The sequence below is a fragment of the Bos mutus genome, chromosome 7 (assembly GCF_027580195.1).
Source record: "Bos mutus isolate GX-2022 chromosome 7, NWIPB_WYAK_1.1, whole genome shotgun sequence".
Lineage (NCBI taxonomy): Eukaryota > Metazoa > Chordata > Mammalia > Artiodactyla > Bovidae > Bos > Bos mutus.
In genome coordinates, this window is record NC_091623.1 from 39290099 (window position 1) to 39309338 (window position 19240).

General features: G+C 38.3%; 1 protein-coding gene across 3 annotated transcripts in view; it reads left to right on the top strand.

The window, feature by feature from the left end:
• The window catches only part of FER (FER tyrosine kinase), a 460352-nt gene that overhangs the window by 232064 nt on the left and 209048 nt on the right, over positions 1-19240 (top strand). For all 3 annotated transcript variants that reach the window (XM_070373202.1, XM_070373203.1, XM_070373204.1), the window contains one exon: positions 11456-11578. In XM_070373202.1, coding sequence (XP_070229303.1) covers positions 11456-11578 — 123 coding nt within the window. The remainder of the gene's footprint in view (positions 1-11455; positions 11579-19240) is intronic.

The window sequence follows — 19240 nt, forward strand, 5'->3', positions numbered from 1 at the left end:
GTTTCAAGCTCAGATATGTACTTGATAAGCTCTGTGGTTTGGGATGTAATGGGGGTAATAGCCAATACAGTGCTTGTGAGAGTCGGAGAGTGAATATATTCTTATTAAGTGCTGTGCAGATCATTAGGCATTTTTACCATTGTTTGAACACTTTATTTGAGAAAACATACAAACGTACTTTGTATGGAATATCAATGTAATTGGAGAATTTAAAAATTCTTTCTGGTTCCTGTTGAGATTTATTTGTGAAATTTAAATAATGGTAGAAATGTTATTTTGAAAATCATGTATTTAAGTTTGAGGCATTCATTGATCACAAATAATGTTGTTTTTAGTAACGTTGTCTCTGCCAGCTAGAGTCTAGTTTGGCAGCTAGTTTGAAGCTTTATTTTTGTGTGCCTATCAGTTATTTTACAACATGGTATGAGGCCACGTGCTGTGAACATTATGGCTGACCTGCATGGATGCAGATACTTTCAGTTTTCACCTTTCTTACTATGCTAGCAGAGAATGTCTGTTGTTTTAGCTAGTTCAAGCAGGGACAACTGTACTTTTTATTGGATGTTAATGTATTAAGCATATCTAAGTATCTGAATCTCAGTGTAATTCTAGTGTTACTTACTGACTATTCCATAGTTATTAACCTGCTTATGGTGCATATTGTAAAGTCACAGTTAGAGTTTGTACCTAAAACTATTTATCTTGTGTCATAAATATTGGTAGATTTTCATAGATTCAAATAGCATCGTTAGATTTCATATGTTAATGTATAATCAAATCCTTGCTTTTGTATAAGATAAACAAAAATATGTGATAAAGTATTTCAGAGGAAACTTTTATGCTGTTATTAATAGGAAAGTACCAATTCATATTTCTCTGATTTATTTATCTGACACATTTGCTAAAAACACATTTTGGTAAAGTATCATTTTATTCATGTTGGGAGGGTAGGAAGTATCCATGTTGGCAAGGTAGGAAGGTGAAATTAAAAATGCATGGCCTACTGCTTGGTGAGCTTAATACCTGGTAGGTGAGACATTAGTAGAATTTATGAACAGAGAAACATTAAAGATGCAGAATTAGAGATGACTGAACCAAACATTTGAATTAACATCTGATAATGAATTGAAAAATAGCAACATAGTAAATATTTTAAAATAAAACTTGGGGGAAAGTCCTCTGTATAATTGCATATCATCATTTTTTATTTCTTCATTCATTTCAATTAAGAAGTACTAGTTGAGCAAGTATTCTGTAGGACCCTGGGATGTGGGCCAATCAAAAATAACACAAAAGTGGAGGCCATGAGTAGTAAGTATGTGAAATTAGGTATCTCAGCATGTTGTATCATCAGTTCATTCAGCAGGTACTTACTGGATGTCTGTCATGTGCTAAGTTCCGCTTTGAGCTGATGGATTAATCTCTGAATGTACCAGACAGGTTTGCTTTGTTTTGTTGCCACAGTCTCTAGGCTCTTTGAACTACCTTTTAAACCCATACTATGGGTCTTCAGACAGACTGAGTGAAAGTATATACAGATCCACAGTTTGTTTGTATGACAGTCAATTCCAAGTTTGTAGCCTTGTCCTTGTATGCTTAAGATTCTTTTAACTGTTTCACTACCCAGCCATTCAAGGATTCAAGAGAAGGCAGTATATATACCTTGAAGTCAAAATGAAACCATCATGAGATATCATTTTCTGTGCCCCAGGCACATAAACAGGGACTTAGGAGACTTCCTTCTTAACAATAAAACAAATCCATTCCAAACGCTGATTAATTAATTTCCAGGAAATACTAATTGAGTGAGTGCTTTTGAGGCCCAGACATATCACGATGGAGCTTACATGGTGGGGAGAATTCGCGGTCATTTATAAATCGCATACAATATATGAATTTATAAACCATAGTAAATGCTATAAAGATACACAGTGCTCTGAAAGCTTTTAACTGGAAAACTTAAGGAAGTTAATGTTTGAGACAACATCTGAGGAATGAATAAAAGTTAACTAGGAGATGCCATGCCAGGATCATTTTAATATTATTCCTCAGGTTCCCCAACAACCTTTTCTGTTTACTGGTTTAACTGGTAATATGTTACAACTAGTCAATGTGCTGTTTTTATTTGAGAAAGCTAAAATTTGTTTTACATTTTTAGATTTGGGTATTACCCCAGAAAGGAGTGTTTTAGCATTTTGCTTTTATTCAGCTTATTCATCTTGGCCTCCTTCAGAAATGATTTTCCTTTTTTCCTTTTTATTTTTTTCTGGAGCATGCTTATCCTCAATTTCTTTTTTTTTCAGATCTCCTCAGGCATAATATTTCAAATTAACATTCATTGAATCCCCTTCTCATTTTTATGTGCTTATGCTGTTCTGTCTGACTTTCTTGCATAATAATAGTCTTCTGGAAATATGTGTAGCAACAAAATCTGATTCTGCTTTTTATGTGTTTTTCATCAGTATGCATGATTGATTCTTAAGTTGCACAGTGATAAATCAGGAATGAATTCTGGATATTGTGAATGTTTTAATGTAGCATTACATTACAAAAGTAATGCATACTCTTAGTGAAAATTCAGAAATATGTATCACAGAATGTGTGCTTCACAGTAACACCCCCTTATAGACTCAGGGAATATTCTTTGAGATTTAAAAAATATCTAATAGTATGTATTTATGTAATTCTTATTTTATAAAATTGAGCCCTAGCATATTTTTATTTATACTTATTTTTTAATATGTTACTTGATTTTTAAAAATGTAATACAAATGACAGTCAACACAATTTTGTCAGAATTTGTGGAAATTTATTGTCTACTACTGTTTTTATTGCTTCTTTTGAAATTCACATAGAAATCATTAGTAGCTCCAAAAAGAAATCTCTTATTTAAAATGAATATGAATTCTCTCAGTCACATTATCATTAAAGCCACATTAATAGTCACATTATTATTAAAGTAGAGAAACTTTAAAAGAGCCTATCTATATGTGAACCCAACCTCTTAGCTGAATTATAATACATTTGCACAGATTTGTACAAGGTCAAATGTAATATTTGGAATTTTGAGTGTATCAAGAAACAAGTCTTCAACGTTTTTTGAATGTACTTTTTAGTTTTTTTAAATAGAAGTATAAATCGTCTTCCAATGTTGCGTTTGTTTCAGGTGTACATCATAGTGATTCGATATTTTTACGCAGTGCACAATGATCACCGTGATAGTCTAGTGATGATCTGTCACTATAGCGTCATTACCCTCTGTTGACTGTGTTCCCTGTGCTATGCAGTATGTCCCATGATGTCTGTGTTGTATAGCTAGAAGTTTGTACCTCTTAATCTCCCCTACCTGTTTCTTTCATCCCTCTACCCTCTTCCCCTCTAGCAAAGACCACTTTGTGCTCTGTATCTATGAGTCTGTTTCTATTTTGTTAGTTTTGTTTTTTAGATTCCATACATAATATTTGTCTTTCTCTGACTTATTTCACTTAGCATGGAATCTTCTAGGTCCATCCATGTTGTCACAGATGGTAAGGTTTCATTCTTCTTTATGTCCAATTAATGTTCCAATGTGTGTGTGTGTGTATATATCTTATTTCCTTTCCATTCATCTATTGATGGATAATTAGGTTGATTTGATATCTTGGCTATTGTAAATGATGCTGTAATAAACATAGGGATGCATATATCTTTTCTAAGTAGTTTTTATTTTCTTTGGAAAAATACCACATTGAGGAATTGCTGGATCATATTATACTTCTTCCTAGGTGGCACTAGTGGTAAGGAACGCGCCTACCAATGCAGGAGACAGACAAGGGTTTGATCCCTGGGTCGGGAAGATCCCCTGGAGGAGGGCATGGCAACCCACTCCAGTATTCTTGCCTGGAGAATCTCATAGACAGAGGAGCCTGGCGGGCTGCAGTCCATGGGGTTGCACAAAGTCAGACATTCCTGAGCACACACATATTGCAGTTCGAGTTTCAGTCTTTTGAGGAAGTGTTATACTGTTTTCTGTAGTGACTGCACCAATTTACAGTCCCACTGACAGCACGTGAGGGTTCTGTGAATGTGCTGTTCTTCACCGTAGTTGTTTAGATGAACTTTATGAGCAACCGGCCTTGGCATTATTTTTAGATTCTTTATCTTCATCTTTAAGAAAGGGAGTTGATGGGTTTTGCACTGTGTTAGGACTCAGGATGTCCCTGATGTCAGAAGGATTGCTTTAAACAAGTAATTGCCAGAAGTCAGTTTCTCCTTTCAGCCCATGAAGGGGGTACCGCTGCTTGTGTTACTCTCTGTATTACTCCATCATGATTGCTGTGTCAGTGGCAGAAAGCCACCTTCAGATTAAAAACTAGATATGTTCTTTAGAATTGGAAACTGAAAATTCCCATTATTTTATTCACAATTTCTCTAGTTAGAAGAGATACATTAGAAATTTATACAAGATCTTAGGACACTAGTGGCTAATTTGAAATTTCATTTTCTCTGTCAGCTTCATCTCATTATTACATTTTATTAAACACTCTCCTGTTTGACTACATCTAGTTCACCTTGATTCATGGACCTAACATTCTAGGTTTCTGTGAAATATTGTTCTTTACCGCACTGGACTTTACTTTCACCACCAGATACGTCCACAACTGAGCGTCGTTTCTGCTCTGGCCCAGTCACTTGGTTCTTTCTGGAGCTATTAGTCATTGCCCTCTGCTCTTCCCCAGCGTATTGGACACCTTCCGACTTGGGGCTCATCTTCTGGTGTCACATCTTTACTGAACATTGATGTCTTAGGAATCAGTGAACTAAAATGGATGGGAATGAGCCAATTTAATTCAGATGGCCACTGTGGGCAACAGTTCCTTAGAAGAAATGGAGTAGCCTTCACAGTAAATGGGAGGCCAACATGCAGTGTCTAGGTGCAGGCTCAGAAACCACAGAATGATCTCAGTTCGCTTCCAAGGCAAACCATCCAACATCACAGTAGTCATAGGCCCCGACCACTGATGCTGAAGAGGCTGAAGTTGACTGGTTCCTAGAAGACCTACAGACCTTCTAGAACTAGCCAAAAAAAATAGATGTCCTTTTCATCATAGGGGACTGGAATGCAAAAGTAGGAAGTCAAGAGACACCTGGAGTAACAGGCAAGTTTGGCCTTGGATAACAAAATTAAGCAGGGCAAAAGTTAACAGAGTTTTGCCAGGAGAACACACTGGTCATAGCAAAGACCCTCCTCCAAAAACAGTAGAGACAACTCTACACGTGGACATCACCAGATGGTCAATACGGAAATCAGGATGATTATATTCTTTGCAGTCGAAGATGGAGAAGCTCCATACAGCAGGAAAAACAAGATCTGGAGCTGAGTGTGGCTGTGATCATGATCTCTTTATTGTACAATCAGACTTAAATTGAAGAAAGTATGGAAACCATAGGCCATTCAGGTATTACTAAATCTAATCCCTTATGGTTATACAGTGGAAGTGACAAATAGATTCAAGGGGTTAGATCTGATTGACAGAGTGCCTGAAGAACTTTGAATGGAAGTTCATAACATTGTACAGGAGGTGGTGATCAAAACTATCCCCAAGAAAAAAAAGAAATGCAAGAGGGCAAAGTGGTTGTCTGAGCAGGCCTTACAAATAGCTGAGAAGAGAAGAGAAGCGAAAGGCAAGGGAGAAAGGGAAAGATATACCCATTTGAATGCAGAGTTCCAGAGATAGCAAGGACAAAGAAGAAGACCTTTTAAATGAACAGTGTAAAGAAGGAAAGGAGAACAACAGAATGGAAAAGATTGGACATCTCTTCAAGAAAATTGGAGATATCAAGGGAACATTTCATGCAAGGATGGACATGATAAAGAACAAAAATGGTAAGGATCTAACAGAAGCAGAAGAGATTAAGAAGATGTGGCAAAAATACACAGAAGAACTATCGAAGAAAGGTCTTTAATGACCCAGATAACCAAGATGGTGTGGTCACTCACCTAGAGCCAGACATCCTGGAGTATGAAGTCAAGTGGCCTTAGGAAGCACTAGTATGAACAAAGCTAGTGGAGGTGATGGAATTCAGGTTGAGTGACTTAAAATCCTAAAAGATGATGATGTTAAAGTACTGCACCTAATATGTTATCAAATTTGGAAAGCTTAGCAATGACCACAGCCCTGGAAGCAGTCAATTTTCATTCCTATCCCAAAGAAGGGGAATGCCAAAGAATGCTCAGACTACCATATAATTGTGCTCATTTCACATTGTATTAAGGTTATGCACCAGATCCTTCAAGATAGGCTTCACTAGTGCATGAACCAAGAACTTTCAGATGTAGAAGCTGCATTTACAAAAGGCAGAGAAACCAGAGATCAAATTGCTAAAATTCATTGGATCATATAGAAAACAAAGGAATTCCAGAAAAACATCTACTTTTGCTTCATTCACTACAAGAAAGCCTTTGACTATGTGGATCACAACAAACTGTGGAAAATTCTTAAAGAGATGGGAATACCAGACCCCGTTACCTGCCTCCTGCGAAACCTGTTTGCAGGTCAAGAAGCAACAATTAGAACTGAACATGGAACAACAGACTGATTCCACTGGGAACAGAGTACCTCAAGGCTGTATATTGTCACCCTGCTTATTTAACTTCTGTGCAGAGCACATGATGAGAAGTGCCAGGCTCGATGAATCAGAAATTGGAATCAAGATTGCTGGGAAAATATCAACAACTTCAGATACGTAGTTGATACCATTCTAATGGCAGATAGTGAAGAGGAACTAAAGAGCCTCTTGATGAGGGTGAAAGAGAAAAGTGAAAAGCTGACTTAAACCTTAACATTCACAAACCAATTTGCCTTGATTCAGGGACCTAACATTCCAGGTTCTTATGCAATATTGCTCTTTACTGGATTGGACTTTGCTTCTCTCACCAGTCACATCCACAACTGGGTGTTGTTTTTGCTTTAGCTGCATCTCTTCATTCTTTCTGGAGTTATTTCTCCATTGATCTCCAGTAGCGTACTGGGCACCTACCAGCCTAGGGAGTTCATCTTTCAGTGTCCTGTCTTTTTGCCATACTGTTCATGGGGTTCTCAAGGCAAAAATGGTGAAGTGGTTTGCCATTCCTTTCTCCAGTGGACCATGTTTTGTCCGAACTCTCCACCATGACCTGGAATGTTAGATCCATGAATCAAGGCAAAGTGGAAGTGGTCAAACAGGAGATGGCAAGAGTGTATGTCAACATGTTAGGAATCAGCAAACTAAGATGGACTGGAATGAGTGAATTTAACTCAGATGACCATTATATCTACTACTGTGGGCAAGAATCCCTTAGAAGAAATGGAGTAGCCCTAATAGTCAACAAAAGAGTTCAAAATGCAGTACTTGAATGCAGTCTCAAAAATGACAAAATGATCTCTGTTCATTTCCAAGGCAAACCATTCAGTCTCACAGTAATTCAAGTCTATGCCCCGACCAGTAATGCTGAAGATGCTGAACGATTCTAAGAAGACCTACAAGACCTTATAGAACTAACACCCAAAAAAAGATGTCCTTTTCATTATAGGAGACTGGAATGCAAAAGTTGGAAGTCAAGAAACACCTGGAGGAACAGGCAAATTTGGCCTTGGAGTACAGAATGAAGCAGGGCAAAGGCTAATAGAGGTCTGCCAAGAAAATGCACTGGTGGTCATAGCAAACACCCTCTTCCAAAACACAAGAGAAGACTCTACACATGGACATCACCAGATGGTTAACACTGGAATCAGATTGATTATATTCTTTGCAGCCAAAGATGGAGAAACTCTAGACAGTCAGCAAAAACAAGACTGGGACCTAACTGTGGCTCAGATCATGAACTCCTTATTGCCAAATTCAGACTTAAATTGAAGAAAGTGGGGAAAACCAGTAGACCATTCAGGTATGACGTAAATCAAATCCTTTACTGTTATACAGTGGAAGTGACAAATAGATTCAATGGATTAGATCTGGTAGATAGAGTGCATGATGAACTATGGACGGAGATTCATGACATTGTACAAGAGTCAGTGATCAAGACCATCCTCAAAAAAAAGAAATGCAAAAAGCAAAATGGTTGTCTGAGGAGGCCTTACAAATAGCTGTGAAAAGAAGAGAAGTGAAAGGCAAAGGGGGAAAGGAAAGATATACCCATTTGAGTGCAGAGTTTCAAAGAACAGCAAGGAGAGATAAGAAAGCCTTCCTCAGTGATCAGTGCAAAGAAATAGAGGAAAACAATAGAATGGGAAAGACTAGAGATCTCTTCAAGAAAATTAGAGATACCAAGGGAACATTTCATGCAAAGATGGGCTCAATAAAGGATAGAAATGGTATGAACCTAACAGAAGCAGAAGATATTAAGAAGAGGTGGCAAGAATACACAGAAGAACTGAACAAGAAAGATCTTCATGACTCAGATAATCACTATGGTGTGATTGATCACTCACCTAGAGCCAGACATCCTGGAATGCAAAGTCAAGTAGGCCTCAGGAAGTATCACTACGAACAAAGCTAGTGGAGGTGATGGAATTCCAATTGAGCTATTTCAAATCCTAAAAGATGATGCTGTGAAAATGCTGGGCTCAATATGCCAGCAAATTTGGAAAACTCAGCAGTGGCCAATGGACTGGAAAAGGTCAGTTTTCATTCCAATCCCAAAGAAAGGCAATGCCAAAGAATGCTTAAACTGCTGCATAATTGCACTCATCACACACGCTAGCAAAGTAGTACTCAAAATTCTCCAAGCCAGGCCTCAGCAAATCGTGAACTGTGAACTTCCTGATGTTCAAGCTGGTTTTAGAAAAGGCAGAGGGACCAGAGATCAAATTGACCAGAGATCAAATTGCCATCATCTGTTGGATCATTGAAAAAGCAAGAGAGTTCCAGGAAAACATTTACTTCTGCTTTATTGACTATGCCAAAACCTTTGACTGTGTGTATCACAATAAACTGTGGAAAATTCTGAAAGAGATGGGAATACCAGACCACCTGACCTGCTTCTTGAGAAACCTGTATGCGGGTCAGGAAGCAACAGTTAGAACTGGACATGGAACAACAGACTGGTTCCAAATAGGAAAAAGAGTATGTCAAGGCTGTGTGTATTGTCACCCTGCTTATGTAACTTATATGCAAAGTACATCTTGAGAAATGCTGGGCTGGATGAAGCATAAGCTGGAATCAAGATTTCCCGGAAAAATATCAATACTCAGATATGTAGTTGACACCACGTTTATGGCAGAAAGCAAAGAACTAAAGATCCTCGTGATGAAAGTAAAGAGGAGAGTGAAATAGTTGGCTTAAAGCTCAACATCCAGAAAATTAAGATCATGGCATCTGGTCCCATCACTTCATGGCAGATAGATGGGAAAACAGTGTCAGACTTTATTCTGGGGGCTCTAAAATCACTGCAGATGGTGACTGCAGCCATGAAATTGACAGATGCTTGAGCCTTTGTAGAAGTGTTATGACCAACTTGGACAGCATATTAAAAAGCTGAGATATTATTTTGCCAACAAAGGTCCATCTAGTCAAGGCTATGGTTTTTCCAGTAGTCATGTATGGATGTGAGAGTTGGAGTATAAAGAAAGCTGAGCGCCCAAGAATTGATGCCTTTGAACTGTGGTGTTGGAGAAGACTCTTGAGACTCCCTTGGACTGCAAGGAGATTCAACCAATCCATCCTAAAGGAAATCAGTCCTGAATATTCTTTGGAAGGACTGATGCTGGAGCTGAAACTCCAATTCTTTGGTCACCTGATGCGAAGAACTGACTTGTTGGAAAAAACCCTGATGCTGGGAAAGATTGAAAGTGGGAGTAGAAGGAGACAACAGAGGATGAGATGGTTGGATGGCATCACCAACTCAATGGACATGAGTTTGAGTAAAGTCCAGGAGTTGGTGATGGACAGGGAGGCCTGGCTTGCTGCGGTTCATGGGGTCGCAGAGTTGGACATGACTCAGCAACTGAACTGCCTGAATTTTATATTGCACAAATAGAGTTTGAGTTTTTTTATCCTTTATCTGGGAAAATATCTTCCAGTAATGTAAGTAATATCCAAATTTGGAGAGTTCGGAAATTTCTTGTTTCTTACCATGCTGCTGCTGCTGCTGCTAAGTCGCTCAGTTGTGTCCGACTCTGCGACCCCATAGACGGCAGCCCACCAGGCTCCCCTATCCCTGGGATTCTCCAGGCAAGAGTACTGGAGTGGGTTGCCATTGCCTTCTCTGGTTTCTTACCATAGGATTTTCTTAAAATGGAACACATTTGTATCTGTATTCATACACATGTACATGGAGCTATTTGTGAATAATCAGATGGGAGCCTTTGTTACACAACACTGTACCGTAATGCTCCTTTGAAAAATAGCCTCAATAAGATGTTTTTCATTGCTAAATTTATTGCCATTGGTTCTTTCATAAGATTACCAACGGATGTGCCTTTTTGAAGTCAGAGGAAAGCGGTTTTGACAGAGTTTGGGAACATGTTACTAACTTCATGTGTTGGAATCACAAGTGTGAAGGTGTGACTGTGCTGATGTGCACAGATTTGTCTCTGCTGCATTTTCTCTATCAAGTGTATGTGAATGACTGTATAGTTTTGTTTTGTTTTTTTGACTGTGTGGTTTGATGAGAGAATAATACATGAATAACAATGATGCTGAAGCTGAAACTCCAGTACTTTGGCCACCTCATGTGAAGAGTTGACTCGTTGGAAAAGACTCTGATGCTGGGAGGGATTAAGGGCAGGAGGAGAAGGGGACGACAGAGGATGAGATGGCTGGATGGCATCACCGACTCAATGGATGTGAGTTTGAGTGAACTCCAGGAGATGGTGATGGACAGGGAGGCCTGGCGTGCTGCGATTCATGGGGTCGCAAAGAGTCGGACACGACTGAGCAACTAAACTGAACTGAACTGAACCCAAGTACAGAAAAATCAATTCATACTGTATTGATGAAAGGGAATATATGGTCATCAGAGGTATTCTTAAAATATTATTATATTGGATATACTTCTGCAGACTTTTGACATTATTTTTGATCTTGAAAGCTTTTTCAAATGAAACACATATGGTAACGTATGTATACATATTTCTGTTGCTTAAATGTATCCTGTATTTTATTTCCTTTGGTTATTATTTTAGCAAAGTGCATTCCAGGTCTGTAAATTATTCTTTTCTTCTGGGTTTTTTTTTCTTTTTACAATCTGAATTACTTTTAGTCATTTATGAAAATTAGTTTTTTGATGCAAAGATTATTTTTTAGCTTGTTGCAATATCATTTATCTTTATTTTTACCGTCTTAACCGTTTTTAAGTATATTATAATTCAGTAGTGTTAAGTATCTTCACATGGTTGTACAACAATAGATTTTCTTAAATGGAACTTTATTGATGGATGAAGTGTTGCTTAAGCAATGTTTTCATGATTATTCTACTTTATTGTTCTTTCTCCAGAATATGTATCGTTTTGAAGGCACTGGGTTTTCAAATATTCCTCAGCTTATAGATCATCACTATACAACAAAACAGGTCATCACGAAGAAGTCAGGTGTAATTCTGCTGAATCCTATTCCTAAGGTACGTGCTTACGTTTACTTTTTTTTAACAAAAGGAAAAAGAAAGGACTGCTTCGTGAGTTATGTCACACACTAAATAAAGTCCTTAGGTAATTTATAATTTTGGAAACAAATATAGTTAAAGCATGAAATTTCCTTGGTTTTACTTAGATGGCAGATGAGTTGTCTTTTTATTCAGTGTTTGCTAGGTTACAAATGGCCTGTTGTTTTTCTTTTTCCTTTCAAGTTTTGAAAGACTTGAGGCTTTCCTTCGCACTGTAAGGTTCAGATTTTAAAAGGTTTAGTTTATAAAAGATTCTGAGATGTAGATGTTCAAGAAAATGTCCAGCAATTAAGAGTTCATTAGAATTTTACTTTTTGGTGTTAAGTGTATGATATATTGTAAGATACTGGAATTTTAAAAAACTGCACTACTCTTCTCAAGGGCAGTAAATGATAGCTTCACTGTAGAGTCAGCCAGCTGGGTGAGAGATTGTTCTAGGTCAGTGTTACCTCTAAGATCTATCACAGCGCAGACTGCATTTATGTGCTTTAAGTGGTCTGTGAGGTAGTAAGTGGGTTGAGGAAGGCTTGTGTTTTTAAGGTGAAACCTGTGGCACCTGGACTAGGGGGAACAGTGGAGCCGGCCTAGCTTCTGGGCACTTCTAATGGTCCCGGAATTGAGTGGGGGTCAACAGGAGCCCCTTTCCTTAGGGCGCCATCTCACATGAGGAACAGTGTAGAAACAGGGAAGTCATAAAACCTGGGAGGTTAATATTTGCTGATTGGAGGTTTACATATCCAGGGATGACTTATAATATGAAGCAAGTGTTATTCCCAAGAATGCTAGTATATAATCTAAATTCACCTGAAATTTTAAAAATTTAGAAAGCAGTTGTTATATTTCCCTTTGTTAGCCTGGAGCATGGTGTCTGTGTTTGTACTTGTATTATGTATTTATTACTCACTCTTTATTTTTACATTCCACCCACAGAAGATTTCAGCAGTCAGTTACTAAACATTAATTCGGTGGCTAAAGAATTGTCCTTTTTGCATAATTTTCTAGAATTATGAGTTTGGCTCATTCTTTGTTAGTGTTTTTCCATTCACTTTTGTTTTATATTTTAATTGCAGAAAACCCTATAAAAATTCTCCTTTAGTCTGGAACAGGTCGTCATTTTTTTTTCTCTAGTTAAAAAAAGGTCTATTAATGTTTCTTCTTTCATCGAGGAATAACTGCTGTCTGTTCTGTTTACTTTATTTACTATTAAAACATCAGTGACTTGCAAATTTATATTTCCAGCTCAGATATATATCTTTCCCAAATCTAAAAATTTTCTACTTTTCACCTAATACTGAATTCATCACATTTAACTACAAAATTTGTTCTTCCTTTATAGTAAATGGTATCACCAAATACCCAGCTGCTCAAACTATAAATCTAGGGGTCCTTTGACAGCTCTTTACCACTGCCCTGCCTAAGCACTTCAAGTGCCAGGAGTTTTGTATACTCAGTTGTACATGTGAAAGTATGAACTCAATTCTAGTATATCCCAATATGAAGTAAAGTTCAATGCGGTGAAGGTACCACATGGTCACAGTTTGACCATGTTAGGTTAATGAGAGATACTTGGATTTTCAGAGATACTGATACTGTCAAATGATTTTGACTCATTTCACAAGCCAACCTAGTGTTTGCATTGTCTACTTGCTTAGCCAAGTCTAAGTTGAGAGATCAGAGCCCTAAAAGAGGCACAAAAAAGTGCTTGTCTGGCCTTGGATATGAATATATAAGTAAAGCTATATCCCTCATAATATGAAATATTCCGTGAAATGATCATAGAGAAATGGAGTAGATGCCCTGGACTTTTAACATGGCCAGTTATTCTTTTCCTCTCAAACCCCCAACTCTGGCTGTGGAGCCGATTATCCCAGCATTTTATAGCCTTAGTTATGAAAATAACTACACTGAAAGCTATAAAAGATTAAGTGGCTACATATGATTGTTTTATGAGGTAGAAATTTGAAGTTAATCTAGTTGACTGTTAACTTGATCTAAAGTACTGATATTTGAAATATGCAAGTTATTATCTCAATTTATGGTAAATATTATTATGCACTTGATTTAAAGAATCATATCACTCTTTTAAAAGAAAATCACAAAACAGGGTTATGAGAGGAGGTAATTTTCAATCATGAGTGGGGAACAATTTTCTTATGCTAGTTTTATCTGTTACGTATCTTCTCTTGGAAAGTTATTTGTCGTCTTATAAATGGAATCTCTTTCCTGATTTAATTTGTGTAGGAAGTTAATGTCTTTGACCATATAATGTGCTATAAAACATCTAATTTCCATCTTGCCAGACTTCATTTTTAGCCTACATAAAGAATGCTATTTTGGTCTCAGTATAATTTCTGTTTATAGTACCTCACGCCTCTCTGCATTTGTTTCCCTCTTACTCATGAGAATATACGTGTACATCATATGTCAGAGTAGAGGACGTGGCGACCAGGGTAATTTCTCTCTTATTCCCAGAGGCACATGAAACTAGACAGCCTGAGTTAGAGAAATTGACTTTCTCATGATGATGAAGCGAACTGATGTTCCACCCACCCATCCCTCCCTCTGCCCTGGCTGACGTTTCCTCCTCTGCCTCCCAGAGCCTGTGGGAAGGTATGGGAATGAGAGAGGTGTCCCACACAGGTTACTGATCATGATCTTCATCATCCTAGCAGCACGGTGGGACACACAGGGCCTGTTGTTTCCTCAGCACAGACTCTGTTCCAATGTCACTTCATCGGGGAGGTCTTTTCTGACTGCTGCCTGTGAAATAACACCTTACCCCCTTATATCTCTCTCTTGTCCTCAATTTCTCTTTGTTACAGTTCTGTTTACCTGACATCATACTATAGGATGTATTTTTGGTTGTCTATCTCCCGCAAGAGAAATGTAAGTTCTATAAGGGCCAGCATTGCATTTAATAATCAGTCCAGCCAGTACCTAAAACAGTGCTAGCTACTGTGTGCTCAGTTGCTTCAGTCGTGTCCGACTCTTTACGACCCCGTGGACTGTAGGCCACCCAGCTTCTCTGTCCATGGGATTCTCCAGGCAGGAGTACTGGAGTGGGTTGCCATTTCTTCCTCCAGCTAGCTAGTAGGTGTTCAGTAAATATCTGTTGAAGAATTGAATTCACTGGGCAATTGCTAGAAGCCAGGTACTTCCAAGCTTCTTACATGCCTTAACTGTATATATTGCCATGAAATAAATATTGTTACTAACCCCATACAATTATGAACCTGGAACTGAAGTTTACAGTGGTAAATTACTTTCACAAAACAACACAGCTGTTGGCAGAGTTGAGATATTCAACCCATGTTCTTAACTGCTATCTGTCTAGACTGTAGAGTCTAAATTTTAGAGGCTGTAGGGAATAAAATGTTTATTTTATGGGACATGTGTATGAGTTTAATGGAAAGGAAGTACCTTTGATTGCACAAAACAGTAGATGGAGAAAATCTTTACCATAGCAAAAACTATAGGTCTCTATAGAAGGAAAAATATTAGACTGTAATATTGGGTGACAGAGTTGTAATTTAAGGTATAGTAGAGGATGTTGTAAGATGTAGGTAAGGAAGACATCTAGTTCACCTTTAACATTTGAAAGTCTGGCTTGTGAAGCTTAATATTTCTTTAGATTTAGCTCTTAAAAATTTTTTTTCTTTCTGAATGGAAGTTAAAGTTCATGATTTAAATTCAGGAAAGTTAGGCAGTGAGCCGTTAAGTTGAACCTTTAGGTAAATGACTTGCCTGCCAGCTTAAATCGAGTAATTCTGGCTTTTTAATCAGAATTTGTATAGTATGCCAGAATATTAGAAGCAGATTTTTGTGGAGAGAGTAAACCTGTGGCTGAAATTAACATGTCCTGAGGTGGCCAATTTCCGGTGACAGCTTCTTCGACAGACACATGCACACGAAGGGCAGAGAGGAGAGCGCTGCTTTTCATTGAGGTGCTCTGTTCATACTGTGAGGCTTCAGACCACTGAAGACTGTTCACTTTACCTTATACTTGAGTCACATAGTCACTACTTACCAGATACCTTATTTATTATAAAAAGACACAACTCAAGAAAAGTCAATTTTTCTCTGTAGATTTTGAAAACTATAAAATATATATACTTTCCTGTTCAAAAACTTTCTTTAACAGGACAAATAGAACAGAAGGAAAATTTGGAAGATTTTAAATTGTGAAGGAAAAAATGTATTCATAGAGTGTATAGTCTGTAGAAAACGCACTGGTCATAACAAACACCCTTTTCCAACAACACAAGAGAAGACCCTATACATGGACATCACCAGATGGTCAACACCGAAATCAGATTGATTATATTCTTTGCAGCCAAAGATGGAGAAGCTCTACAGTCAGCAAAAACAAGACCAGGAGCTGACTGTGGCTCAGACCATGAACTCCTTAGTGCCAAATTCAGACTGAAATTGAAGAAAGTAGGGAAAACCACTAGACCATTCAGGTATGACCTAAATCAAATCCCTTATGATTATACAGTGGAAGTGAGAAATAGATTTAAGGGCCTAGATCTGATAGATAGAGTGCCTGATGAACTATGGAATGAGGTTCGTGACATTGTACAGGAAACAGGGATCAAGACCATCCCCATGGAAAAGAAATGCAAAAAAGCAAAATGGCTGTCTGGGGAGGCCTTACAAATAGCTGTGAAAAGAAGAGAAGCGAAAAGCAAAGGAGAAAAGGAAAGATATAAACATGTGAATGCAGAGTTCCAAAGAATAGCAAGAAGAGATAAGAAAGCCTTCTTCAGCGATCAATGCAAAGAAATAGAGGAAAACAACAGAATGGGAAAGACTAGAGATCTCTTCAAGAAAATCAGAGATACCAAAGGAACATTTCATGCAAAGATGAGCTCGATAAAGGACAGAAATGGTATGGACCTAACAGAAGCAGAAGATATTAAGAAGAGATGGCAAGAATACACGGAAGAACTGTACAAAAGAGCTTCACGACCCAGATAATCACGATGGTGTGATCACTGACCTAGAGCCAGACATCCTGGAATGTGAAGTCAAGTGGGCCTTAGAAAGCATCACTACGAACAAAGCTAGTGGAGGTGATGGAATTCCAGTTGAGCTACTCCAAATCCTGAAAGATGATGCTGTGAAAGTGCTGCACTCAATATGCCAGCAAATTTGGAAAACTCAGCAGTGGCCACAGGACTGGAAAAGGTCAGTTTTCATTCCAATCCCAAAGAAAGGCAATGCCAAAAATGCTCAAACTACTGTACAATTGCACTCATCTCACACGCTAGTAAAGTAATGCTCAAAATTCTCCAAGCCAGGCTTTGGCAATATGTGAACCGTGAACTTCCAGATGTTCAAGCTGGTTTTAGAAAAGGCAGAGGAACCAGAGATCAAATTGCCAACATCCGCTGGATCATAGAAAAAGCAAAAGAGTTCCAGAAAAACATCTATTTCTGCTTTATTGACTATGCCAAAGCCTTTGACTATGTGGATCACAATAAACTGTGGAAAATTCTTCAAGAGATGGGAATACCAGACCACCTGATCTGCCTCTTGAGAAGTTTTTATGCAGGTCAGGAAGCAAGAGTTAGAACTGGACATGGAACAACAGACTGGTTGCAAATAGGAAAAGGAGTTCGTCAAGGCTGTATATTGTCACCCTGTTTGTTTAACTTATATGCAGAGTACATCATGAGAAACGCTGGACTGGAAGAAACACAAGCTGGAATCAAGATTGCCGGGAGAAATATCAATAACCTCAGATATGCAGATGACACCACCCTTATGGCAGAAAGTGAAGAGGAACTCAAAAGCCTCTTGATGAAAGTGAAAGTGAAGAGTGAAAAAGTTGGCTTAAAGCTCAACGTTCAGAAAACAAAGATCATGGCATCTGGTCCCACAACTTCATGGGAAATAGATGGGGAAACAGTGGAAACAGTGTCAGACTTTATTTTTCTGGGCTCCAAAATCACCACAGATGGTGACTGCAGCCATGAAATTAAAAGACGCTTCCTCCTTGGAAGGAAAGTTATGACCAACCTAGATAGCGTATTCAAAAGCAGAGACATTACTTTACCAACAAAGGTTCGTCCAGTCAAGGCTATGGTTTTTCCTGTGGTCATGTATGGATGTGAGAGTTGGACTGTGAAGAAGGCTGAGCGCCGAAGAATTGATGCTTTTGAACTATGGTGTTGGAGAAGACTCTTGAGAGTCCCTTGGACTGCAAGGAGATCCACCCAGTCCATTCTGAAGGAGATCATCCCTGGGATTTCTTTGGAGGGAATGATGCTAAAGCTGAAACTCCAGTACTTTGGCCACCTTGTGCGAAGAGTTGACTCATTGGAAAAGACTCTGATGCTGGGAGGGATTGGGGGCAGGAGGAGAAGGGGATGACAGGGGTTGAGATGGCTGGATGGCATCACTGACTCGATGGATGTGAGTCTCAGTGAACTCCGGGAGCTGGTGATGGACAGGGAGGCCTGGAGTGCTGTGATTCATGGGGTCGCAAAGAGCTGGACACGACTGAGCGACTGATCTAATCTGATCTGATAGTCTGTTGATAACACTCCAGTTCTATTATTTTATTAAATATTTTCAACAACTGTGGACTGAGTGTTAGTATTATCCCCATTATTAGATGAGGAAACTCAGAAATATCTAAAACCACATTTCTCATAAATTTCAGAGTGGTAACATGAAAATGATTCTGTTCTATTCATCATTTTTTACTACAACCCTAGCTAGCATAAATTATAATGTATAGTCTTTGTAATGTCAATAGTTAAAGAAGAAATTCTTTCCGTAGTTCAGTATTCTACCAGTAGTATGTACCAGTGAACTTGACAGTTACAGTCCCATCTCATATGAAAATTAGTCTAACAAGAACTATAATAACATGTTGTATTCAGGGAAATACAGATAATATCTGAATGTTTACCCTTCATTTTGCATAGTTTGTAAAGTCAAATTAAGTTTGGATTTTAGGTTTGTTCCATTTAATGAAATAACATAACATAGTCATCGAACATATAACACATAGACTGACTTTCAGCTTTCTGTCTTAAAGTTTACCAGCAGGTATTGTGAGGAAGAGCAACATTGGACTCAAAAATTAATAGACCTTGGAGGCCACTAATGATTTCTTATGTGATGTCTCAAAGGAATTTCATGTATATGTCTGCCTCAGACTGTCTTAAATATCATATTTTTAGTCTGAGGAGCAAGGTTTTTTGATAGATAAGAGTATTCTTTTTATCTACCATATAAATAGATGGAAGGGTGATAAAATAGTCAGATGGGGGCTGAAAGGTGAAAGGAAAAATCATTAAAGTTTTTTTAATGTAGATTAAAGGATAGGATTTGGTATTTACAGCACAAACGTTGCCCGGAGTGTATCATTTCATCATTTTAAAATATTTGCAAAGTCTGTGCATATGGACCCTGGGAAAGGGAAAGTGTTAGTTGCTCAGTCATGTCTGATGTGCGACCCTGTGGACTGTAGCACGCCAGACTCCTTTATCCGTGGAATTGTCCAGGCAAGAGTACTGGAATGGGTAGCCATTCCTTTCTCCAGGGGTTCTTCCTGATCCAGAGATCAACCCCAGGGCTCCTGCATTGCAGATGGATTCTTGATTG